This window comes from Pelobates fuscus, chromosome 7 (genome assembly GCF_036172605.1).
Source record: "Pelobates fuscus isolate aPelFus1 chromosome 7, aPelFus1.pri, whole genome shotgun sequence".
NCBI classification, from domain to species: domain Eukaryota; kingdom Metazoa; phylum Chordata; class Amphibia; order Anura; family Pelobatidae; genus Pelobates; species Pelobates fuscus.
Genome location: NC_086323.1, coordinates 33,597,969 through 33,625,473, shown reverse-complemented (window position 1 = coordinate 33,625,473; position 27,505 = coordinate 33,597,969). Strand labels below are relative to the sequence as shown.

Below are 27,505 nucleotides of genomic sequence, written 5' to 3'. Positions count from 1 at the left end.
GAGAAGGCTAACTAACAGAAGCAGAGATAGAATATAAAATTGTATCATTTTCAGAATTCAATCAGTAAAAAACACAGGAATAGCACTGATTAAATCAGAATCTAACAAACAAGATATTGTTAGAAAAAGCAGACTGGACAGGTTTCGGAGGCAGCACAGACATCTCCTCGAGTCATTGTCAATAAACTCACTATGTGCCTGCAATTCTACTCTGTACAACAGACAATACAGAATATGTCTGCCACTCATTGATACAGAACAGTAATCAAACCTACCACTATATGACCAGAGCTGAGTTTACTATTTATGAATCCCCTCCTCAAAAACAGCAACCCTCAAAGTTAAGATATACATACAAAAATATGTTGGTAAAAATATCAAAAAGTCAGATAAAGAATATATTTTTATATCCATCTAATCCCTTCTTCCACTGATCCAGAAAAGAGAGAAACATAAAAGGCAACAGAAATTCTCATAGATTGCAAAGAGAGATGTCTCCATGTGGACAGTGGCGTACATACCAGGGTCGCAGGGGTCGCGGCTGCGACCGGCCCGGCCCACCAGGGGGCCCGGCCGCCCCTGCGACCCTGTATGTACCCAATGGGCCAGCCTCTTCTCCTGGGGGCCCCAGGAGCCGGCCACATCAGGGCCCCCCGAGGCTGGCCCTGCTTACACCCGGCGGGCAGTCAGGCTGGCCGGTGCGCGAGGGAGCATTCTCCCCTGAGTGCTTCCTCTTCAGCTCCCTCGCGCACCGCACTGATACCGGAGCCGGAAGAAGACGTCATCTTCCGGCGCCGGCATCCCTACGCGGCGCGCGAGGGAGCTGAAGAGGAAGCACTCAGGGGAGAATGCTCCCTCACGCACCGGCCAGCCTGACTGTCTAGGAGCCCAGCAGCACCACTGGACCCCAGGGAATCCCCTCAGCACTCCACAAGGTAGGGAGGCTGGGGGGATTAAATAAAAAAAAAAACATGTGTGAGTGTGTGAGTGTGAGTGTTAGTGTAAGTGTGTGTGAGTGTTAGTGTGTGTGAGTGAGTGTTAGTGTGTGTGTGTGTGTTAGTGTGTGTGAGTGAGTGTGTGTGTGAGTGTTAGTGTGTGTGAGTGCAAGTGTGTGTGAGTGAGTGTGTGTGTTAGTGTGTGTGTGTGTGTTAGTGTGTTAGAGTGTTGGTGTCTGCTAGTGAGTGTCAGTGAGTGTGTTACTGTGTGTGTCTGTTACTGAGTGTCAGTGAGTGTGTGTGTGTGTGTGTGTTAGTGAGTCTGTTTGATGTCTGTTAGTGAGTGTGTGTTTGTCAGTGAGAGTGTATGTTTTGTAAGTGAGTGTGTATGTATGTCTGCCGCTGAGTGTTTCTCTGTCAGTAAATGTGTGTGTCTGTTAGCTAGTGTGTATGCATTTGTTCGTGAGAGTGTGTGTGTGTGTGTCTAAAGCACTTACCTTTCTCCAGCGCAGGACTCCCATGGCGCTGGGGATGCCTCCGCCTCTCAGCTCCGAATGCACATGCACGGCAAGAGCCGCGCACGCATTCAAACCGCGCATAGGAAAGCATTACTCAATGCTTTCCTATGGACGTTCATTGTCTTAAAATGGCGGAAGCGCCTCTAGCGGCTGTCAGTGAGACAGCCACTAGAAGCTGGATTAACCCTCAGTGAAACATAACAGTTTCTCTGAAACTGCTATGCTTTCAGCTGCAGGGTTAAAACTAGAGGGACCTGACACCCAGACCACTTCATTGAGCTGATGTGATCTGGGTGTCTGTAGTGGTCCTTTAAGTGTGTGTGCATCTGCATGCACTGGCGTACATACCGCGGTCGCAGCCCTGCAACCTCTGCGACCAGGTGCCCGCCGCCATGTGTTGCTGCCCCGGCCCGCGCAGAGTAAGCGCGAGGGGGGGGGGGCACGGATCAATTTTCGCACCGGGGCCCCATGGGTCATGTGTACGCCACTGCATGTGGAGCATGGAGACGTGGAATGCCAGACGCTGACCCAGGAAGCACCTCTAATGGCCATCTGAGTGACTGCCACTGGAGGTGCTGCTGGGCAGCAATGTAAGCACCGCCTGAGCAGACTTACTGTGTTTGCAATAGGGAATCCCATGCTGGGGATCTGTGCACATAAACCTGTATTTCTTTTAATAACTGTTGTTTTACCATCAAGTCTCGATTGACGTTTGGGTAAAGAGGGCTATAAACACTTTATTCTTTGCGGCACTGGGGAGAGACTTAAAGCATAGATACTACTACCGGTATGAGTACTGGAGCTCTGCTATGTGTCCTAAAAGCAACATTATAACAAAAACATCAAGTTATAACAAAATAAGTCATCAATCTGAATCACGGAGCTCAGGAAAGAAGGGTTTGTTGTAAAGTCTCCTGGTACAGATATACAAGTTATATTAAACAAGGCAGAAAAAAAGGAAAGTACGCATGCCAGAGCCCCTTGACACCAAACTACAGCTTCGCTTTCATAATTTTAAACAACAAATGTAAAAAATGCAAAGTCAAACGACAGGATCATCACCAACACTCTTTCCTGCATCCTCACACTGTCACAACACGCTTACCTGCATCCTCACACTGTCACAACACGCTTACCTGCATCCTCACACTATCACCAACACGCTTACCTGCATCCTCACACTATCACCAACACGCTTTCCTGCATCCTCACACTATCACCAACACGCTTTCCTGCATCCTCACACTATCACCAACATGCTTTCCTGCATCCTCACACTATCACCAACACGCTTACCTGCATCCTCACACTATCACAACACGCTTACCTGCATCCTCACACTATCACAACACGCTTACCTGCATCCTCACACTATCACCAACACGCTTACCTGCATCCTCACACTATCACCAACACGCTTAACTGCATCCTCACACTATCACAACACGCTTACCTGCATCCTCACACTATCACCAACACGCTTACCTGCATCCTCACACTATCACAACACGCTTACCTGCATCCTCACACTATCACCAACACGCTTACCTGCATCCTTACACTATCACCAACACGCTTAACTGCATCCTCACACTATCACCAACACGCTTACCTGCATCCTCACACTATCACCAACATGCTTTCCTGCATCCTCACACTTTCACAACACGCTTTCCTGCATCCTCACACTATCACCAACACGGTTACCTGCATCCTCACAATATCACAACACGCTTATCTGCATCCTCACACTATCACCAACATGCTTTCCTGCATCCTCACACTATCACCAACACGCTTTCCTGCATCCTCACACTTTCACAACACGCTTACCTGCATCCTCACACTATCACCAACACGCTTACCTGTATCTTCACACTATCACAACACACTTTCCTGCATCCTCACACTATCACCAACATGCTTACCTGCATCCTCACACTAGCACAACACACTTTCCTGCATCTTCACACTATCACCAACATGCTTTCCTACATCCTCACACTATCACCAACATGCTTACCTGCATCCTCACACTATCACCAACACGCTTACCTGCATCTTCACACTATCACCAACATGCTTACCTGCATCCTCACACTATCACCAACACACTTACCTGCATCCTCACACTATCACCAACACGCTTACCTGCATCTTCACACTATCACCAACACGCTTACCTGCATCCTCACACTATCACAACACGCTTACCTGCATCCTCACACTATCACCAACACGCTTACCTGCATCCTCACACTATCACCAACACGCTTACCTGCATCCTCACACTATCACAACACGCTTTCCGGCATCCTCACACTATCACCAACACGCTTACCTGCATCCTCACACTATCACAACACGTTTACCTTCATCCTCACACTATCACCAACACGCTTACCTGCATCCTCACACTATTACAACACACTTACCTGCATCCTCACACTATCACAACACACTTACCTGCATCCTCACACTATCACCAACACGCTTTCCTGCATCCTCACACTTTCACAACACGCTTTCCTGCATCCTCACACTATCACCAACACGCTTACCTGCATCCTCACACTATCACCAACACGCTTACCTGCATCCTCACTCTATCACCAACACGCTTTCCTACATCCTCACACTATCACCAACATGCTTACCTGCATCCTCACACTATCACAACACGTTTACCTTCATCCTCACACTATCACCAACACGCTTACCTGCATCCTCACACTATTACAACACACTTACCTGCATCCTCACACTTTCACAACACGCTTTCCTGCATCCTCACACTATCACCAACACGCTTACCTGCATCCTCACACTATCACCAACACGCTTACCTGCATCCTCACTCTATCACCAACACGCTTTCCTACATCCTCACACTATCACAACACGCTTTCCTGCATCCTCACACTATCACCAACACGCTTTCCTGCATCCTCACACTATCACCAACACACTTACCTGCATCCTCACACTATCACCAACACGCTTACCTGCATCTTCACACTATCACCAACACGCTTACCTGCATCCTCACACTATCACAACACGCTTTCCTACATCCTCACACTATCACCAACACGCTTACCTGCATCCTCACACTATCACCAACACGCTTTCCTGCATCCTCACACTATCACCAAAACAATTTTCTGCATTTTAACACAGCCATCACCACTGTATCTAGAACTTCCATAAAACCATCACTATTCATTTCTGCAACTCCGTGCAGTCACAAACTTTCTATCTTACACTTCCATGCAACCACAATCTATTTCTTCGCATTCCCACATAACCACAGCAACTATTTCCTGCATTGCCTCATAGCCATAACAATTTATTCCTGCACTCCCACACACCTAAAAAAACATTAATTCATGCACTCCCACACAGTCACAACCATTAATTCCTGCACCGCCACACAGCCACAACCATTCATTTCTGCACTCCCACATAGCCTTAACCATTAATTCCTGCATTCCCACACAGCCACAACCATTCATTCCTGCACTCACACAGCTACACACATCAATTCCTGCACTTCCACACAACCATTCATTCCTGCACTCCCACATAGCCACAACCATTCATTCCTGCACTCCCACATAGCCACAACCATTCATTCCTGCACTCCCACATAACCATAACCATTCATTCCTGCACTCCCACATAACCATAACCATTCATTCCTGCACTCCCACATAGCCACAGCCATTCATTCCTGCACTCCCACATAACCATAACCATTCATTCCTGCACTCCCACATAACCATAACCATTCATTCCTGCACTCCCACGCAGCCACAACCGCTCTTCCTTGCATTCCTTTACAGTCACAGCTCCTCTTTCCTGCACTCACATGCTGACATGGACACTTGTTCCTGCACTACCAAAAGAGCCCAAACCAATCTTTCCTGTACTCCCACCACTCACACATTTCCCTTCATTCCTATAGGACGCCTTTGAACCTTTCTTGCGCTAGTGATAGCAGATGCAGGTTTATGCAGGCTAATGACTTCACGTTTTATTATCCAGCATTTTATACAGTAGCCTGTCTCTACATTAACTGCAGTCATAAATCACTTAATTTGATCAAGTTTTGTAACACAAATCCGCAACGGTGGTTCAATTTCTGTGAACTTAAACAACCCTCTTAATCTGCTCTGACTTCAGATGTATTAGTTTACAATTGATCGCAGTCTAAAAATAACCACATTAAAATGTAAAACGTACCGATTCTTGGTTAAAAAGAAAATGAGATTGTAAGTAATGAATAAAAAGAACAGGCTGATCCTTTTTTTCTGACACAGCAAATTAAAAAAGACAGGACTTATGAACCTGTTACTCATTAATCCTGAGAGTTTTATTGGACTGGCACTCAAGGGGTTAAACACAAGCGCAAGGGAGATAGGGCCCAAATCTTGGTTCTTAGCTAAAAATAAGCATGTCTATGCATCTCTGGTGCTGGCAGTTTAATCAAAGCTAAGATTAGATCAGTAGCTAATTAAAAGTGGGACCATTAATTATCTCAGCTATTAGTACAAAACAATTATATTTCGTAGACTGAACTGCACTCTTGAAATGTTTGTTATGCGTGTAATGTCGGTGAATCAGATCATCCTGACATCAAATTAAAGCATATTTTTTTTTATCTGGGATAAACCTTTTAAATATTGATTACTTTCATGCGATGATTCAGAACTATGCCAGGGCTCGATAATTGGGAATCTCTCCTCCTCAATGCTCAGTCTGAAAATTAAAATGCTATGATAAATGAATCACCATTGCAATCATTACACGGTTATTTCACAAAGATTGCAAAAACAAAATATTTTATGTAGAGCTTCTTTTTGGGGTAATTTTAATGAATTATAAATAAAACATCTGCTCGCGCTTACTTCTTTAAAGAGAGACGACTTGAGCATTTGGTAGGTTTTGGTCTCATTAAGACGCAGTATTTTTTATTGGTTTGCATTCTCAAATCTTTATAGTGTTTGCACAAAAAAAATAAATGTTATGTAGAATGCTTCACCATAAGCCTGCCTCTTTTGTCACGCCCCCTCACATCAGGAAGACTTCCTTATTAAATGTATGTACACAGCTCAGCCATTGACAGCACTGAGTGACCTTGTAATTATGGTTTCTAACTGATATTTAATATTATATCATATTATCTGTCCATTTCACCACACAGTAGGAGACGTCAGAGTGTGAAGACTGCTTATTGTGACCAAATAAATTAAATAAAAATACTTTTTTTTTTCAAAATAATGCATTTTCTTTTAAAATTATGTCATTTTAATGATACCTAATCAAGACCAATTAAAATGAATTATTTTATAGGGGTTATGGAGACATCAAGATCAAATTACCTTTGATTTATGATGTCTCCTGAATCCATAATAGAGGGCTCACAGCTGTGTAATCTTCTCTATACAACTAACTATACATAGGTACATGCAACATAATTGCAGAAAGATTCCAATCTTTATTTAACCCCTTAAGGACACATGACATGTCGTGATTCCCTTTTATGCCAGAAGTTTGGCGAGCCCATCGGGTGGTGTGATGTAATTCCAGTAAAATACAAGTTTAGCAGGCTAAGATTGCCACAAGGCATATGTATGTATATGTGTTTGTAGTATCAGTTAGTTAATAACACGTAGCTAAGATACTGTCATCACTGTACTGACCAGGTGCAGGAATGTAAGAACTGGAATTACGCGTCCCTCTCCTTTGTATCAGATGAGCCACGTGGTTAGACCGGATGGATGAGTTTAGACTCTATTCATTAAATAGGTTAAGGGTATGTGTGGGTGTAGTTAATTGTGGGAGGAGCTACAGTGCTATATAAGGAATGTACTCTATGTATTCAGTACTCAGACTTTGCTGTATTTTGGTGACGCTAGTCCCTCTGAGTCCCGATCGGTGATCCAATAAAGAATCTCTTCCTTCCTGAAGAAACCTGTGTCCATCTCTCTGTGCTTGGCTTCCGTCAGTTTCTCCGGTATCATTTGGTGCATTGGCCGGGAAGCTCATCGTTCAACGGTAGCTGAGAGGCAGAGGCGTGAGACGGTCTATCTTTGCCCACGTTCTCTACGGCTGCACCCCTGAACTTCTGCGTGGACCTCCCTTCGTCTCGGCGCCACTGGTCTGTTGTCCAGGAGATCATCGGCCTCTACGTGAGAAGTGCTGGGGTGTCCCCGTCGATGAGTGTGAACTCAGGTTCAGGAACGAGGAGGTAAGATAACTGCTGTTTTAGACGGCAGGACCCGCTAGGGGTATACCGATTGTGCGGTAGGCCCAAAGGGGTTTTTGAATCTGTATCTGCCCCCTCTGTCGGAGGGAAGGAGCGAAGGCGCACCGCTCGATCGAACGCTCTTTAGTCAGACCGTTTGATTTGGTTAGTCAGGCGGGGTCCTGGTGTAAGATAGCCCTAGCCGGACACCGGTGTCTTGTCTAGACTAGCGTTCTAGGGTGTATATTACGTTCGCTAGGTCGGAGGGACCGGGAGACTAAGCGGCGCCTGTGTAAATTCGGTTCGCTAGTTCTCATCCTATCTGGGCTAAGTGGGAAGGCGTGTAAATTTGGAACCCACTAGACTTTTGATAGTACGACTAAGAGGCGCCTGTGTAAATTCGGATCTCTAGCTCGTTGTATAGTGCGACTAAGAGGCGCCTGTGTAAATTCGGATCTCTAGCTCGCTATGTATATGTGGTGATTGGGCAGTGTGGCTAACCAAAACGGGTGTATATAGTTTTAGGTAGTCCATTCAAGGTACTGGCCAATAGTTTAGTTGGGAATTGTAAATGTGTTAACGATTGTTTAGTAAAGTGTATATCTTGTTAGATAGCGCGAGCTCAGCCGTCTAGCGAGAGTGTTAATAGTGTGTTGCTGTATTATAGTGCACGGTACCATAACCCTGTATATTTACTGACATTATATAATAAGTACTAATCATTGTCGTCCATTGCATGTTTAACACCATAACCACTAATAATTGTATTGTGACCTTAACTTGTGCTTTGACCTATGCTAACCGTACTGTAACCGCTATTTGTAAAAGACGATGTTACTGGGGTGTGTTATAGACGGGTAATTCGTATATAGAGAATTATAGCGTGGGTGACTGTGTAGTTACGCCAAAGGGCATAATATTGATTATATAGTGACTGGTGTAGCAGCTGTGTGTGTACGGGAATTCCCTGAGTGTTTATTGTTATTGTGTACGTTTCACTTGATAACCGTACCACGTGGTGCTGTTGCCAGAGGAAACGGGTGTGACTGTTGAATAGTACGCGTGTATAGTAATCGTTGTCGACAACGTTCCACTGTTAAGTATGGGTGCGTCGCAGTCAACGATTCCGGATCCCTTAGGATGTATGGTTAAGAATTTTAAAAAGGGATTCAAAGTTTGTGATTTTGGGGTTAAGATGTCCCCTGTACGTTTGGTCACTTTGTGCACTAGGGAGTGGCCTACTTTGGTTGCGGCATGGCCGCCACGTGGCAGTTTGGATCCAACTCTGGTACAGCGCTTACACGTGGCTGTATCAGGTAGGCCTGAACTTTACGGCCAGTTTCCTTATATTGATTGTTGGAGACAGGCCGTAAATGACTCGCCAAAATGGCTCCGGACATGCCACGAGGAACAGTGTCGCCTCATGGTAGCTAGGACTTGTTCGTCCACTAGGGCTGGTGTTAGGCCCATTTTGGACACGCCCCCTGAGTCCGAGATCCCTTTGCCGCCCCCTTACTTTCCGTTAAGAAGAAGTGACGCAAACGCAGGAAGTCCTGTAACCCTTCCCTCACTACCCCCATCCACTTCCGCTTCCTCCTCCAGTGCAGGATCCACCCCCCCTCGTACTAAATCCCCCCTTCCGGAACCAGATAGACCAACCTCCATTAAAAATGAATATCCTGATTTGGCGCCACTTCAGACTTCCGGTCAAGCTTCATCTAGCTCGGCCCGAAGTGTTCTATTCACTACCTTTTCCCAAAACCAACCTCCCACATCCCCATACCCTATCTCTCCCCGACCGGAACCCATGACTGACGCTTCCCTACGTAGCCCCATCCAAACCCGACAGTTGACTGGTGCCCAACAATTAAAGCACTATCAGATGCCTCTTCGCTTAAATCCCGGGTCAGCTTATATCGATGCCGCAGGTCAAATGGCACACGCTGACCCTGTCTTCGTATATGTCCCTTTCACCACTACCGACCTTTTAAACTGGAAGACCCATAATTCCTCGTATACTGAGAAACCACAAGCCATGACTGATCTGTTCACCTCAATAGTACAGACGCATAATCCGACATGGGCTGATTGCCAGCAGTTACTAATGACTTTATTTAACAATGAGGAAAGGACAAGAATAAATCAAGCAGCCATTAAAGCATTAGAAGATAGAGCCCGTGCTTTGAACCAAGCTAATCCAGCAGCATGGGCCGCAACACATTATCCCAACACTGATCCCGATTGGAACGTAAATGGTGCTGATATGGTTCAACTCAGAGCCTATAGAGACGCTATAATTGCTGGCATGAAAGCCGGAGGAAAGAAAGCCATTAACATGTCGAAGACAGTTGAGGTGATCCAGAAAAGCGATGAAGCGCCCAGTGTCTTTTATGACCGATTATTGGAGGCGTACCGCTTGTACACCCCCTTTAATCCGGAAGACGCAGACAATTCCCGAATGGTGAACTCCGCCTTTGTCAGCCAAGCTTACGGAGATATTAAGCGCAAGCTACAAAAGCTAGAAGGGTTTGCAGGTATGTCAATCACCCAACTAATGGAGGTAGCTAATAAGGTGTATATGAATAGGGAAACAGAAAGCAAGAAAGAGGAGGAGCGCAAGATGCGTAAAAAGGCTGATATGCTAGCGGTAGCGATCGCAGGCGTAGATAAACGGGGCCCAGATAGAGGCAATAATAGATGGAGTAGGGAGCCTTTGAGTAGGGATCAGTGTGCGTATTGCAAGGAAGAAGGGCATTGGAGGAACGAATGTCCGCAAAGAGAGCAGTACGAGAGGGTCCTACCCAGGGCAGGCTACGGAAACTTTAGAGGCAGAGCGAGAGGTAGAGGAGGCCCCGGAGGGAGTAATGGTTATAGAGGGAGTAATGGGAACAGAGGAAGTGTTAGGGAAGACAGATATATTCCAGCAGCGCAAAGGTCCCGCGATAGAGAAGGTAGGGACTTCGTAGGATTGGCTGACACGGTCATGGAGGACTATTGATACCGACCGGGCTCCATCCCCCTTGGTCGAGCGGAGCCTATGGTCGATGTATCAATAGGGGGGAAAAGGAGTGCGTTCATGATCGACACTGGTGCTGAACATTCAGTGGTGACTAATCTAGTTGCTCCTCCATCTGGAAGGACTATTACTGTGATAGGAGCAACTGGAAGAAGTGCTGAAAGACCGGTTCTTAAAAGTCGACTCTGTACATTGGGAGGCCACGTAGTAAAACACCAATTCCTTTATATGCCTGAATGTCCAGTCCAATTGCTGGGACGTGATATGCTATCCAAATTACAAGCGCAGATTACGTTCCTACCAGATGGAACAACATCTTTAAAGTTTAATGGACCTTCAGGTATTATGACTTTATCCGTACCAAAGGAAGAAGAGTGGCGACTTTATACAGTGTTGACTAGCCAAAACCCTAGGAGTGATGAGACATTGTTTAACATACCAGGAGTTTGGGCAGAGAACAACCCACCAGGACTGGCCCGCAATATTCCACCAATAAAAATTGAACTGAAACATGGGGTTTATCCAGTGAGCCTAAGACAATATCACATTCCGCAGAAGGCTAAGAAGAACATCCAATCCTATCTGGATAAGTTCATACGGTATGGTATCCTAAAATTCTGTACTTCCCCCTGGAACACCCCATTGCTGCCTGTTCAAAAGCCCGGCACAGATGAGTATCGACCTGTGCAGGACTTAAGAGCAGTCAATGATGCGGTTGTTAGCATACATCCAGTTGTACCCAATCCATATAACCTGCTTGCTTTAATTCCGGGCGGGGCTACTTACTTCACAGTCTTAGATCTCAAAGATGCCTTCTTTTGCCTCCGAATTGCCGCAGAAAGTCAATGTATTTTCGCTTTCCAGTGGGAGAACGCTGTAACGGGCTCAAAACGCCAAATGACTTGGACAAGACTGCCCCAAGGGTTTAAAAATTCACCTACCCTATTTGGTTCAGCCCTAAGTCAAGATCTATTGGATTTCGAGTCCATCCCAGGAGAGTGTGTATTGTTACAATATGTAGATGACTTGTTGATAGCAGCAGTTACAAAAGAAATCTGTCAGCAAGCAACGCACGATCTACTACACATTCTCTGGAAGGCAGGATACAAGGTGTCTAGAAAGAAGGCTCAGTTGTGTTTGCCAACTGTCAAGTATCTAGGATTCCATATCTCTGAAGGTCAAAGAATTATGGGGCCAGAGAGAAAAGAAGCTGTCTGCCAAATACCAATACCCAAGAATAGAAGACAAGTGCGAGAATTCTTGGGGGCAGCAGGCTTCTGTAGGATATGGATTCCCAGCTATGCGATACTAGCAAAACCTCTGTACGCAGCTATCAAAGGTACAGAGCACGACCCCTTCTTATGGACCCAAGAACAGCAAACGGCATTTGAAGATGTGAAGAAGGCTTTGATGAGTGCCCCAGCATTAGGTCTACCTGATCACACACGACCATTCTACTTATATGTACACGAGCAAAGAAGAATGGCTGTGGGAGTATTGACACAGTACTTGGGATCATGGCAAAGACCTGTTGCCTACATGTCTAAGCAACTGGATGCAGTGGCCAGCGGACTTCCACCTTGTCTAAGAGCCGTAGCTGCAGCCGCCCTGCTAGTAGCTGAAGCCGATAAACTCACTCTGGGTCAAGAACTTTATGTACGAGTCCCACATGCAGTACAGACGTTGTTGGATTACAAAGGAAATCATTGGTTTAGTAATAGCCGTATGACCAAGTATCAAGCAATGTTGTGTGAAAACCCAAGAGTGCATTTAGAGACTGTAAACACCTTAAATCCAGCTACCCTTTTGCCACAACCTACTGAAAGTCAACATGATTGTTTGGAAGTAATGGATGAAGTATTCTCAAGTAGACCAGATCTTCGTGATTTTCCCATCCAGAACCCCGATGTTCAATATTACACCGACGGCAGTAGTTATGTGAAAGAAGGGATCCGCTATGCAGGATATGCAGTAACAACCATAGACAAGGTGATAGAAGCTCGGCCACTGGCGAAAGGAACATCAGCACAAAAGGCAGAATTAATAGCACTAACACGAGCGTTACAATTGGCTGAAGGTTTAAGAGTAAATATCTATACGGACTCTAAGTATGCGTTTTTAACCACTCATGCCCACGGAGCTTTGTATAAAGAAAGAGGACTACTGAATTCAGAGGGCAAAGAAATCAAGTACGCAGCTGAAATCCTACAACTATTGGAAGCAGTGTGGGAGCCGAAAGAAGTCGGTATTATTCATTGTCGAGCACATCTGAGAGGTGATGGTGATGTAACCAAGGGAAATCGGATGGCAGATAGTGCAGCTAAGCGTGCTGCTGAATCAGGAAGACAGGAGTATGTGGGGCATATAGCTGCTCTTATACCAACTCCACTGTCCCAATGGACTCCAGTTTATACAGCTCAAGAAGAGGAGTGGTTAAAGACTGAACCGGGAAAGTATCTGGAGAACAAGTGGTATCAGCTAGAAGATGGAAGAATAGTTATACCAGCATCGCTAGCGGTAGAAATTGTCCAAAATTATCACAACGGGACACATTCTGGGAGAGACAGTACTGAAGAATCTCTTAGAAAACATTTCTACATACCAAGATTGTCCAACTTGACTCAGGCCATTGTACGCAGATGTGTAACGTGTGCTAAGAATAATGCAAGACAAGGACCAGTAAAGCCACCAGGAGTTCAGTTTATGGGGGGACTCCCCATGTCCGATCTACAAATAGACTTTACAGTGATGCCTAAATCGGGTGGACATCGTTACCTGCTGGTAATTGTGTGCACCTATTCAGGCTGGGTAGAAGCATGTCCTACTCGTACAGAGAAAGCAGGAGAAGTTGTGAGATTCCTGCTACGAGAAATAATACCCCGATATGGACTACCCTGTTCTATAGGATCGGACAATGGTCCAGCTTTTGTTCATCAGTGCCTACAACAACTGACTCATATGCTTGGTATAAAGTGGAGGCTTCATACTGCATATAGACCCCAGAGTTCTGGTAAGGTAGAGAGAATGAATAGAACTATAAAGAACCAGTTGGCTAAAATGTGTCAGGAAACCCAACTTAAGTGGAACGTTCTCTTACCCATAGCTTTATTGCGAATCCGCAGTACCCCTACCAGAAGGATGGGCCTCTCTCCTTTTGAAATCATGTATGGGCGACCACCTCCCGTACTTGGTAACTTAAGGGGGGACTTGAGTCAGTTGGGAGAAGGAATTACCCGGCAGCAGGTTGTAGAGTTGGGTAAGACTATGGAGGAGGTACAGAAATGGGTACAAGATAGATTACCTGTGAATATTTATCCCCCTGTTCATAGTTATCATCCAGGAGATCAAGTGTGGATTAAAGAGTGGAATAATGTACCGTTAGGGCCCAAGTGGAGAGGTCCTTATGTTGTTCTTTTGTCTACCCCTACAGCAATAAAAGTAGCAGAAGTGACTCCGTGGATACATCACTCCAGGGTTAAACCAGCAGCAGTCGATTCTTGGCAAGTTACAGTAGATCCAGAGAATCCCTGCAAGATCCGGTTAAAACGCACTACTCAGTCGGAGTAACGAGGAATTATTGTGGATTACAAATTTTATTGTTACAGGTGTGAGTGAGAAGGCCATAATAAAGCCTGTCCGCTTACCATCACATAGTGTATAAGCCAGGAAAGTCTCGAAGGGACACCTGTGAAGACGAGCAGAACTCCATTCCCTGCAGCCCTCACATCCTGGAAGCTGAGGTTCCATCGCACGGACGAAGACTGAGGATGACGGCGAAAGATGTGCTTTTGATTGTGTTTATTTACATGTGTTTTTATATTCAGGAAGGTAGAGGTACCGACACTCCTAGCTGTGAGGTATGCATTAAGACTACGAGAACAGGTAACCATATTTCCCAAACCCTAATTTGGCATTCACAATACGAGTGTAAAGGAGATGTATCGAGATGTAGATACTTAAATATAGATTATAGTGTGTGCCATTTAGGAGTAGGAGAACCTAAGTGCTTCAGTCCGGAGTATCAACCTCGTACAATCTGGTTGACTCTCAGGAATGGAGATCCTCAGGGGACCCTAATTAATAAAACGGTGTTAGAATCCGTACATTCTTCGGGTGTTCTGCTATTTGATGCGTGTAAAGCGATATCGAGTGGTAGAAAGCCGTGGAATGTATGTGGGGATCTTAGATGGGAGAGGACGTATGGGTCTAACGATAAATATATTTGTCCCAGTAGCAAAAATAAATATGTAAGTCCTAGATGCCCAAATAGAGATTATAACTTTTGCCCATATTGGTCTTGTGTGGGGTGGGCAACTTGGGGACAGACAGTAGACAAAGACATGATAGTGACTAAGTTGCCGACTAGCCCTTATTGTAAGTCTATGGAATGCAACCCAGTCCATATACTCATTAATAACCCCGACAAGTTCTTAGATAAGTATGGAAATTTATTTGGGTTTCAAATATACGGGACGGGTTTAGATCCTGGGACATTATTGTTTATAGGAATAGAGACTGATACGGTATCCTCCCAGACTCATCAAGTATACCATTCCTTTTACGAAGAGATGAGTATAGATAATAAGATCCCCCATAATGCTAAAAACCTGTTCATCGATTTAGCTGAAAGTATTGCCGGTAGTCTTAATGTTACCAACTGCTATGTGTGTGGAGGTACTAACATGGGAGACCAATGGCCTTGGGAAGCAAAGGAGGTAATGTCCGGTTCTGAGGCAGTTGACCAATTAATATCTACACAAGCCGATTATCATATGAGTGTTAGAGGTAAATCTGAGTGGAGATTAAAGACCTCCATCATAGGTTATGTTTGCATAGCAAGGAAAGGAATGATGTATAATACTTCTGTAGGAGAATTAACTTGTCTAGGGCAAAAAGCTTATGATGATGATACAAAGAATACAACTTGGTGGTCGGCTTCAAATGTCTCAGAACCATCTAACCCGTTTGCTAGATATGCCAATTTAAAGGATGTGTGGTTTGATCTATCCATCACATCTACCTGGAGAGCCCCAGCAAATTTGTACTGGATCTGTGGTAAGAAAGCCTATTCGGAGTTGCCACAGGACTGGGAAGGGGCATGTGTGTTGGGTATGCTCAAACCATCCTTCTTCTTGTTACCGATTGAAACAGGTGAGACTTTAGGTGTTAAAGTGTATGATGTGAATCATAGGAAGAAAAGGGGACCCATAGAGATAGGCGCCTGGGAAGATAATGAATGGCCTCCCCAGCGTATTATAGATTATTATGGGCCAGCCACGTGGGCTGAGGATGGTACCTTTGGTTATAGAACCCCTATTTATATGCTCAACCGTATTATAAGATTACAGGCGGTGGTTGAGATTATCACAAATGAGACATCACAAGCGCTCAATCTTCTAGCGAAGCATAACACCAGGATGAGGACAGCAGTCTACCAAAATAGATTAGCCTTGGATTACCTTTTGGCAGTAGAGGGAGGTGTATGTGGGAAGTTTAACCTAAGTAATTGCTGTCTTCAAATAGATGACGAAGGGCAAGCAATAGCTGAGCTTACTAGCCATATGGTTAAACTAGCGCATGTGCCTACTCAGGTATGGAAAGGGTACAATCCAAGTAGTTGGTTTGGTAGCTGGTATGAGTGGTTTGGAGGGCTTAAGGCAGTGGTAGGTGGAGTCCTACTGATTTTACTGTTGTGTCTACTCCTACCGTGTCTTATACCCTTAGTAGTTAGGTCTGTGCAAAGCCTGATAGGAAGTATAGCAGAGAGGAAGGCTGCTGCACAGATAATGGCGATATATAAGTATAAGGCTCTAGATCAGGGAGAACCAATGCAAGAAGATGAATGTTGAAGATTCACATCATAAGATAAGTCTGGTCTGGTTCATGGTAACCTGAGGTATATGCAAACCAAGGTTAAGTGATGCCTCAAGTAATTGTGAAATATCAGAGGCATCAAAGGGGGGAATGTGATGTAATTCCAGTAAAATACAAGTTTAGCAGGCTAAGATTGCCACAAGGCATATGTATGTATATGTGTTTGTAGTATCAGTTAGTTAATAACACGTAGCTAAGATACTGTCATCACTGTACTGACCAGGTGCAGGAATGTAAGAACTGGAATTACGCGTCCCTCTCCTTTGTATCAGATGAGCCACGTGGTTAGACCGGATGGATGAGTTTAGACTCTATTCATTAAATAGGTTAAGGGTATGTGTGGGTGTAGTTAATTGTGGGAGGAGCTACAGTGCTATATAAGGAATGTACTCTATGTATTCAGTACTCAGACTTTGCTGTATTTTGGTGACGCTAGTCCCTCTGAGTCCCGATCGGTGATCCAATAAAGAATCTCTTCCTTCCTGAAGAAACCTGTGTCCATCTCTCTGTGCTTGGCTTCCGTCAGTTTCTCCGGTATCATTGGCTTATGCACTAACGGCCACCATGATGGGTATCACAGAACAGGGTCCCAGTCGTGCTGTTAAGGGGTCGTGGGGTCTGACCTGGGCACATTGTTCAGCAATACCATCATGGTGGCGGTCATCTTGTAGGAAGTGATAGACCATCACTTCCTCAAAGCCTCAGAAAGGGCCACGTGGAAGGGAGGGAGGTGGCAGCATAGGCAGCTGGATGACTATCCCACACTCGCTCTTATCAGCATCATCTGTCAGGACCACAATCAATCCACCATCCTGGACACAAAGGTATGCTAACAGAAGGGTAACTGGAAATATAAAAAATATGTGTTTATGTATGGTTGTGTGTGTGTCAAGGTTGATGTATATATCAGTGTGTGTATGTCATGTGTTTATCTGTTTGTTTGTGTGTGTGTCAGTGTGTGTATCTAAGTGCGTGTGTGTGTCAGAGTGTATCTGAGTGTAAGTGTCAGTGTGTGTATCTGTGTGTATCTATGTGTCAGTGTAAGTCAGTATGTGTATCTGTGTCAGTGTGTGTATCTTAGTGTGTGTGTCAGTATGCATAGGCGTGCGCACGGGGTGTGCCGGGTGTGCCTGGGCACACCCTAATCCCCGCGGCACGCCTATGGATTGAGTCCTGCAGGAACGGAGTTCCTGCACTTTTTTTGTGCAGGAACACCGTTCCTGCAGGCACTCAGCGCCCCCCTTCCTCCCCCCATGTCCCCCCTGTCATGGATGGGAGGGGGGGGGGGCAAGAGGTTATTGACCCCCCCGGTCGGCTCTCTCAATATCAGCCGCGGCGAGGGAGCTGTGAGCTTTCTGCTCCCTCTCGCCGCGCGCTGCTTGCTGATGCTGGGAGCCGGAATATGACGTCATATTCCGGCTCCCAGCTACAGCAGACAGCCCGCGCGGCGAGAGGGAGCAGAGAGCTCACAGCTCCCTCGCCGCGGCTGATATTGAGAGAGCCGCCCGACCCACTGGACCCCAGGGACAAGTCCACGCCAGCACTCCAGGTAGGGAGGCTGGGTGGACATTTTTTGAATTAAAAAAATAATAATTTGTGTGTGTGTGAATGTGTGTGTGTGTGTTTGTGTGTGTGTGTCTTTGACTATGTTTGTGTGTGTGTCTGTGTGTATGTGTGTGTGTGTGTGTCTGTGAATGTGTGTGTCTGTGAATGTGTGTGTGTGTGTCTGTGAATGTGTGTGTGTATGTGTATCTGTGAATGTGTGTCTGTGAATGTGTATGTGTGTCAGTGTATGTGAATATGTGTGTCTGTGAATGTGTGTGTCTATGAATGTATGAGTGTGTGTGTGTCTGTGAGTGTATGTGTGTGTGTTAGAGTATGCGTGTCAGTGTGTGTGTATATATATATATATATATATATATATACACACACACACATATACATACACACACTGGAGTGTATATTATTTTTTTGGGGGGGTGGGAATCTTGGTTCCCACACTTTATTCCCCAGGACTTTATTCTCCCCTGTCAGCTCACGCAGAACCGGCGCTGAGTGTCGGCTCTGCTCTAAGCCTCCATGGGCCGGCGGGGAGATCAAAGATCCACCTCACCGGCCCACAGCAGCATGAAGGGAGGCAGGAGAGGACCCGGGGAGCTCTAGACAGCAGCTCCGCCAGGTTCCTCTGGCGAGATCTGAGCGTTGCCGCGGCAACGCTCAGATCTCACGAGAGTTAACTCTAGCCCCGCAGGCTAGAGTTCACTCTCCACTGGACCACTCTTCACTCTCCACTCTCTAGGGATGGCACATGGCAGCAAGGATCCCCCCTCCCTACATAAGGTAAGAAGGGAGGGGGGATATTTACTAAACTGCCCCCACCTCCACAATCTGTCCAAACATACAGCACACACACACACATACAGCACCCACACACAAAAAGCACCTACAGACATACAGCACTCTCACACAAACAGCACACACACAGCACCCAAACAGCACCCACACACATACAGTACACATACAGCACCCTCACACACACAGTACACTAACCGCACCCTCACAAACACACACAGCACCTTTACAAACACACAACACCCTCACACACAGCACACTAACAACACCCTCGCAAACACACACACACAAACAGCACCCTCAGAAATACATGACACCCACACACATCACACAAACAGCACCCTCACACACACAGCACCATCACACACACATCACACAAACAGCACCCTCACACACACAGCACCCTCACACAGCACACTAACAGGACCCTAACACACACACACACACAAACACCCTCACCCACATATCACACTACCAGCACCCTCACACATACACACACACAGCAGCACCCTTACACACACCACCCTCACACAGCACACTAACAGAGCACACACACACACTTACAGCAGTGTATGTATATATGTGTGTGTGTATATATATATATATATATATATATATATAGATGCGGCGTGTGTTTGTGCTTTAGGGTGCACACCCTAATGCAATAGGCTGCGCACGCCTATGTCAGTATGTATCTGTGTGTCAGTGTGTGTATATTAGTATGTATCTATGTGTCAGTGTAAGTCAAAATGTGTATCTGTGTGTCAGTGTGTATATCTATGTGTCAATGTGTGTTTGTGTGTATGTATTAGTGTGTGCATCTGTGTATGTGTCAGTATGTGTATCTGTGTGTCAGTGTGTGTGTCTATGTGTCAATGTGTGCATCTGTGTATCAGCGTATGTGTACCTGTGTGTGTGTGTATGTATGTGTGTCAGCGTGAGTATCTGTGTGTGTATGTGCCACTGTGTGTATTGGAGTGTGTTTGTGCCATTGTGTGTATCAGAGTGTGTATTTGTCAATGTGTGCATCTGTGTGTATGTGTCACTGTGTGAATCTGTGTGACAGTGTGTATGTGTCAGTGTATTTATCTGTGCATCAGTGTGTGTTAGTGTGTGTATCTGTGTGTCAAGGTGTTTGCATGTGTCCAGGTATGTATTTGTCAGTGTGTTCATATGTGTGTATGTGTGTGTTAATGTGTATTTATATCTGTGTAAGTATGTTTGAACATATATCCCAGCAATCAAACACAACATGCAAATACACCTGTGCAAAATCAAACATTATATACAAACATACCTCTGAATTGAAACTCCAAATTTATATGCAAACACACCCCTTTACTCAAACACAAATAGTACTCACAAATGTACATCTACATTTAAAAGACAACACTACATCCAAACACATCCTTGCATGCAAATGTAAACATTACATACAAACACAACCCTGCATTAAAATTCTAAAATTATATGCAAACACCAACCTTATATACAAACACACACCTTTACTCAAGCACAAATACAACACACAAAAGCACACCTGCATTTCAAAAGAAAATACTACATACAACGACACACCCCTGCATTTAAACGCAAACACTACACACAAGTACACCACAGCATTTCAATGGTAACAGTACATACAAGTACACCCCATACATGCACACACATACTCTGTACAGAAACATGTTTACATTCAAACTCACAAACCCTGCTCACAAATACAACCCTGCAAGAATGAGCAAATGGTAGATATCCAGCTGGCATAGCATTGTGGGAGTTGAACGACAGATGAGGATCTATCTTTTCGCCACTCTTGAACTAAAAAGGAGGGGAAAAAAATTTCTTGCACCAGGGTCCTCTCTACATTAGTTCTGCCATTGGGTTGGGGTTGAGGGCATGATAGCATGCCAGGGAGTGAGGGGGAGAGGGAGTGGAGGGGGCAGGGTCCAGGAGTATATTTTTTAAATTGGGAGTATATCTAAAAATAGTTTGTAAAAACTGAAGATCCCTTGTCTGCAGCCTTTGCAAGCCTTCCCCTTCTAAACTTGCCCAGACATTCTGTGACTGCCCAATCACAGGCTTCCTAATGAGAAGTCTTTGCAAGGCAGGTGCTCTGGGCAATTACCTGCCACGTGAATTTAGCTCCACTATTACAACCAGGAAGTAATAGAACTGGGTGTCTGATTGACAGCCGGGGGATGTGTAAAGGTTCTATTGAAAAGAGGACTCACTCTTCACACATAAAGCAGTTAAATAATGCTTTAGTGTTGTAGGGGCCTGGAGTGTCCCTTTAAAATTTTCTATTCAGATCACAATTTAAAAAAAAAAAAATTTAATTTAAAGGGACACTATAGTCACCAGAACAACTACAGCTTATTGAATTTCTTCTGGTGAGTAGAATCATTACCTTCAGGCTTTTTGCTGTAAGCACAGAGAAAATGCAGTATTTACATTACAGCCTAGTGATAACTCCACTGGCCACTCCTCAGATGGCTGTTAGTGATCCTTCATGGGTCATGGCTGCCTAAAATGTATCCAAACATTCCTCCCTCTGCATGCAGACACTGAACTTTCCTCATAGAGATTAATTGATTAAATTCATCTCTATGAGGAGATGTTGATTGGCCAGGGCTGTGTTTGAATTGTGCTGGCTCTGCCCCTGATCTGCCTCCTTGTCAGTCTCAACCAATCGCATAGAAAAGCACTGTGATTGGATCAGACTACCACTTCTGATGATGTCAGCAGACTGCTTGTTTTTCTGAGGCAAACAGCATGCAGAGATACAGCTTCAGGCTTAAATAAATTAAGATTTTGCTATATTTATGGAGACATGAGGGGCCCAGTGGGGCTAGATGGTGGTTTTAACACTATAGGATCAGGAATACATGTTTGTGTTACTGACTCTATAGTGATCCTTTAAAATTGATGTTACTTGTTAACCCAATACCCAGGACCGTATTTAGCTTCCTTGCTGCTCAAAGGCCAGTTTCCTCAAGACACCCCAACCCATCCCATGTTTTATAAATATATAAATAATCAGAAATCTCAGTGCCCCCTAAAATTGGCTTACTCCCCCATCTAGATACATAACTTTTATCATTCACACATAAATACAAATATAAACTTAAAAAAAAAAAAAATAAACACACACACTCCTCAAGAACACACACAGAAACACAGGGCTGGGCACCTTACACATATACACATGTGTGTGGAGCTGCATGTGGTGTTGTGTGTGTGGAGGGAAGCTGCTTGTGGTGTTGTATGTTGTGGGGATGCTGCCTGTGGGGTTGCATGTGTGTGGGTGGCTGCTTGTAGTGTTGATTTTTTTCTGGGGATGCTGCAAGTGGGGCTGTGTGTCACAGTCACACACTCATAGATGCACACATATAGATGTATTCACACAGATACATACAGACACACAGTCATATAATTATATGCATATATGGACACAAACACATAAATCCAAACATATACACACAGATAAACATTCACTGTTATACAGACACACAAATAGATACTGTGACGAAAGCAACTTCACAACTGGTTTTTGGAGGGGCCTGTTTGCCAGCCTCCTACCCTGTGACTATGGCCCCTGTGATAAACCTGGCTAAAATACTTTAAACAGGCTCTGTTCATGTGAGTAATGTACTTTTGTACTGAAGACAGAGAGACCGACCATTAGCCCTGATTCTATTGAACTGTTTTGGGCATGGGGCCATGCTTGCAGTCGGTCAAAGCTATGACTTTCAGGAAATTCCTGAACCCCTTAACCGCTCTGGGTGATTTTGGAATATGTTGTTCACCCAGATCAGGGCTATCAGGGAACTTTTATGGGAATATGTGGTGTTTTGGGGTGTTTTCCAGACTTTGTAAAAATGTATGTTTTTTTCTGCTTAGAGTTAATTGAGTTAGTTCATTGTCTTTGTTAATTGTATCACAGGCAAAGGGGAGGGATTGTGTACATTGTATGGGAGTGTCTGAATGTAAACCTGTGTCTAAATGTTTTTATTGGCTTCTATGTTTTGTATTCGGTGCACAATAAGGTCCACCTGCGCGTCACACAATCTATATGTGTCAGGATCCCGCGGGCGGCTGCGAGGGGAGGCTGCAGTCCGCTCGCGGCACTCACCCTCCAGCCGTCCGCGGTCCCCTTCCTGGCGTGCGTTCGGCGGGCGGCATCCTCCCGGCCACGGATGCCGCCCGCGTCTTCCTCTGCGTCCCCCAGCGGCAGCATGCATGACATTCTTTGTGTGCTTAGCCCGGCCACTCTAAGGTCCGGTACTGCACCTTACCTGTGTGTGTGTTAGCGTGTTTGGTTCCTGGAATCGTGACAATATGTAATTTAATTTTCATTTACATCCACCCAGCCTCCCTACCTTTGGTAGAGCTGGAGTGGATTCTTCCCTGGGGTCCAGTGGGGCTGGCTCCTGCTGCCGGGCAGGCAAGCATGAAGGAACAGGTGGCAGGCAGGCACAGGTAAACGGGCCAGTCGGCAGTCAGTCAGCCAATGCATGCAGCGAGGGAGCACTGTCATCTGAGCTCTTCCTGCTTAGCTCCCTCACGCGCCCCGCAGTGCTGCCAGGATCCGGAATTACATCATATTCCGGCTCCCGTCATCACTGCAAGGTGTGCGAGGGAGCTGAGCAGGAAGAGCTCATATGACAGTTCTCCCTCGCCACCGGCATTGTGAAAGGCTTGAATGCCTCTAGGGGGACCCTGAGGTGGCCAGCCGGCCAGCTCTTGGGTCCCCACAAGGGAGACTAACAGGGCACATGCCAGGGCGCTTGGAGGATGGTGAAAGTGCCACCCAAGAAAAATGCCTTGTTAGCCTCGTTAAAGATGCAGCGCTGTATACTGCACTATATTTTGCTGTATTCTTCTATTTTTACATATCCCACCACCATTGAGACAACACTTACCTCGAAAAACATATGAAGGTGCTACACCCTCTACTTATTTTATGTACTTTCTACAGGACCAGAATTGAGAGACTCTGGTTTGGGTGTTTCAGCTGCCTTTCTACCTCAAGCATACGCACTACATACCAATTTTCTATATATTTATGTACAGAGAGTTAGCGGCTCACTTCTTCTTTAGTACCTGCGAGATGTTGTAGGTAATACAGGATTACTGGGTTCATGGTTCCATAAAATTAACACAACTCTAAGCACAGCAACCTGTATACTCTGCTGACACTGCGGAAATGCCCTGCCAATAACTACATATCTATGTATCTAATTATCTAAATTGTCCCCTTTTGGTTTTAATTCTTCTGTCATCCTTGTAAAACCCCACAAGTTGATTTTATTTGTTGCTTTAACATAATAATGAAGTTATGTTTTCTTTTTTTTACTATTTTGACCTAAAATGTTAAATTTACTACAAATTCACTTTACCATTCCAAGAAATCTCACTTTAGTAAATTGTAGATTTGGAAAAAAAATTTTGGGGCTGAACTGCAATTTGGCCGAACTTGTACTGATCAGGCAATCGGTTGAATTCATGAACTCAGAGCCTAACTGTACCTGTATCAAAAACTAACCAAAGTGCGCAATGACAGACATATTTGTTTTGGTTCATAATTCTGAACTCTGCCCGTAAACCCAAAATATAATTGAGATAATCGATGGGAGAAAAAGTTGTTTGATGTCTAGGGGACCGTCACTAGCTGCCCTTTGATTCACAGATGAAGTGAGAAGTGAGCAAAAGAGGGAGAAACAGGTGAGTACAAAGAAAAAAAATATCTAGATTTAAACATTTATATATTAAATATTTAATAAGTAAGAAAATATATTAATATAATTTTCTTTTTACTGCTCCCAATGTTTTCCCCTCTGTTACGGTTACTTTTTTCTCACTAGATCTGTAAACCAAATGGTGGAAAATTCTAATATCAGTGTCCTAAAAATATATACATCACATTATATAATCTATATATTTTGCAGCACACTGATTGGCAGATATTTGTGTCCTTTTTTGTTCTTTTAATTTAGTGCCAAATCAGAATTAAAGTTCTGAAATTTTACCAAGTTGAACCGACACCTGTCCGAAATTTGTGTGTCTTAAGAACATTGGATTAAAGCAAACTGTATATATACACAATAATGAATATGCCCATGATGTATCAATGGATTCACGTTACAAAGTTGACTTTCGAATGTTTAATTAAAAATGTTTCAAAAATGCCTTGTTATACCAACACCAATGGTAATATTATGGCTGTGAGCACAGATTGACGCACTTCGACTCTGATTTATATAATTGTATTTAAAAAAAAATTACAAAGTTTGCATTTTACATTTCTTAAAAAAAAACAAAAAACATTAACATACTTTTTAAAAAGTTTTTTTTTTTATCAAAGTTACATCCTTACCATTTTTGCTGATATCCAATTCCTTCAGATTAACTAGGCTAGAAATTGACGCTGGCAGGTTCGACAAATCATTGTCCGGCATACTCAGCTTCCGTAGAGACTGACAACTGAACAATTGCTGTCAAGAAAAGATATTTCAATTAAAATTGGTATACACAATAGCATTAATGATTACATAAGAATATTTAACGAGTAGGAAAAACAGCAAAAAAATCTACTTTCTTCTGCAATGAAAGGCATTTTGAAAGTGTAGCAATTATATATGTAGATGTTTTCTAATTTGTGAAAAAGACCACAGTCTGATTTTAACAAATAATGATGATAGAGGAGGAGGTTTGAATTCCACTTGGGATGAAGCTTCAGTACAAGACTATCAGATCCAAACCCCGAGTGCAGTGTTTCATTCGTGAATTGATTTTATCCATGTTGGGAGTAGGAAAAGTCTGTGCACCACCTACTCTGGTCACGTAGACATGAGAACAGAAAGCAAAGAATTCAATAGGAAATAGTTTTCAATGATTTTCTGTAAACCAATATGATTGACTCTTGTATTATTGACAAAGATCGATACATAGACAAACAGAAAAATAGATAGATATACAGACAGAGAGAGATAGAGGGTAAGAGATAGATAGACAGACAAATGCATATAGAGATAGACAGACATACATATTGAGAAAGAAAGAGAAAGACAGAAATACATATTGAAGTAGACAGACAGATATGTAGATAGGCGTATAAACCAAATCAGTACATTTACATACACTTTATGACAGGGGACCTCAAACTCCGGCCCCCCAGATGTTGCTGAACTACAACTCCCATGATTCTCTGGTTATCTATGTAATTCAAAGAATCATGGGAGTTGTAGTTCAGCAACATCTGGGGGGCCGGAGTTTGAGGACCCCTGCTTTATGAGGTCCAATGTTGTATGGGTATATGATGACCTCAAGACAAAAATAAGATAGGAAAATATAATTGTGCAATATGTCAAGCAAGTTTTAAAACATCTTTTAAAACCCAATAAAAGACTAACTCACACTTTTTTGAGCAACTAAGAGCTCTGCTGCTTAGTGCGGGGACGGTACAACCCAACTTAGGATATATGGTTATTCCTTGTATTGGACATCCAATTCTCAGCAGTCATATAGATAAAAGAAACAAAGGAAAAAGAACCAATGGCACAGTCGAACTCTGCATGTAAGCCATTAGGATGTAAGGTATCTAAATGGTTTACCCCCTCCATTTCTTTCTTGCCAAGTTTTTTAATCATATCTCCACCTCTCCAACGTTGAGTGAGTTTAGTGATGCCCATAAATTTCTATTTTTTAGGATCATTATTGTGCAATTCAAAATGTGATGAAACAAGGTGATTCTTAAAGCCTTTTTCTATGTTTCTACAATGTTCACTGATTCTTATCTTAAGGGGTCTTTTAGTCCTACCGATATATTGCAGGCCGCAGGGGCATTCTAATAGATATATGACGTTTTTACTCATACAGGTAATTGTATTTTTAATATTATAAAGTTTGTTTGTGTTATTTGATTTAAAATTGAGTATATGTCTCTCAGTTTTATTTTGTATTTCTGCGAGATACGCAGCAATTACACCTAAAAAAAAATCCTTGTTTAATATTTAAAAAAATATTTCGGTTGTTAGAATTTTTCTGTTTAGTGAAATTTTTTGTTAATTGCATTTTGAGATTTGGAGCTCCTCTAAATATTATTTTTGGATTGTTTGGAATAATGTTTTTCAATATTTTATCTTCTTTCAAAAGATGCCAATTTTTCCAAATTACTTTTATTATTTATTTATTTTTATTATTACAGTCTAAAATTATGGGTAAGGACAAATCGTTATTACTACTGACCTTATTTTTAGAATATTCATTATTTACTAACTTATTCCTATTCATGTTTGTTGTTGATTCTATTACTTCATTTATTGATATTCTAGCCTTTCTCTAAAAATTTACCCTTAATTTCATTAGCTTGAATTTTAAATGTATTACCTTCAGAAAAGTTTCTCTTTAGTCTTAATAGTTGGCTCTTAGGTATACTTTCTAACCAACTCTTATAGTGGCAGCCATCAGTCTCTATAAAATTATTCACATGGATGGGTTTTAGCCTGGATTTTAGTATCTTTTACATAGATGTCCAAATCTAAAAAGGTTACGTTAG

The 27,505-nt window shown here is 43.7% G+C and overlaps 1 protein-coding gene across 1 annotated transcript in view; it reads right to left on the bottom strand.

Annotated features, from left to right (window-relative positions):
• The window catches only part of LRRC7 (leucine rich repeat containing 7), a 345,057-nt gene that overhangs the window by 168,878 nt on the left and 148,674 nt on the right, over window positions 1–27,505 (bottom strand). The window contains exon 4 of the mRNA XM_063427909.1: window positions 25,325–25,442. Coding sequence (XP_063283979.1) covers window positions 25,325–25,442 — 118 coding nt within the window. The remainder of the gene's footprint in view (window positions 1–25,324; window positions 25,443–27,505) is intronic.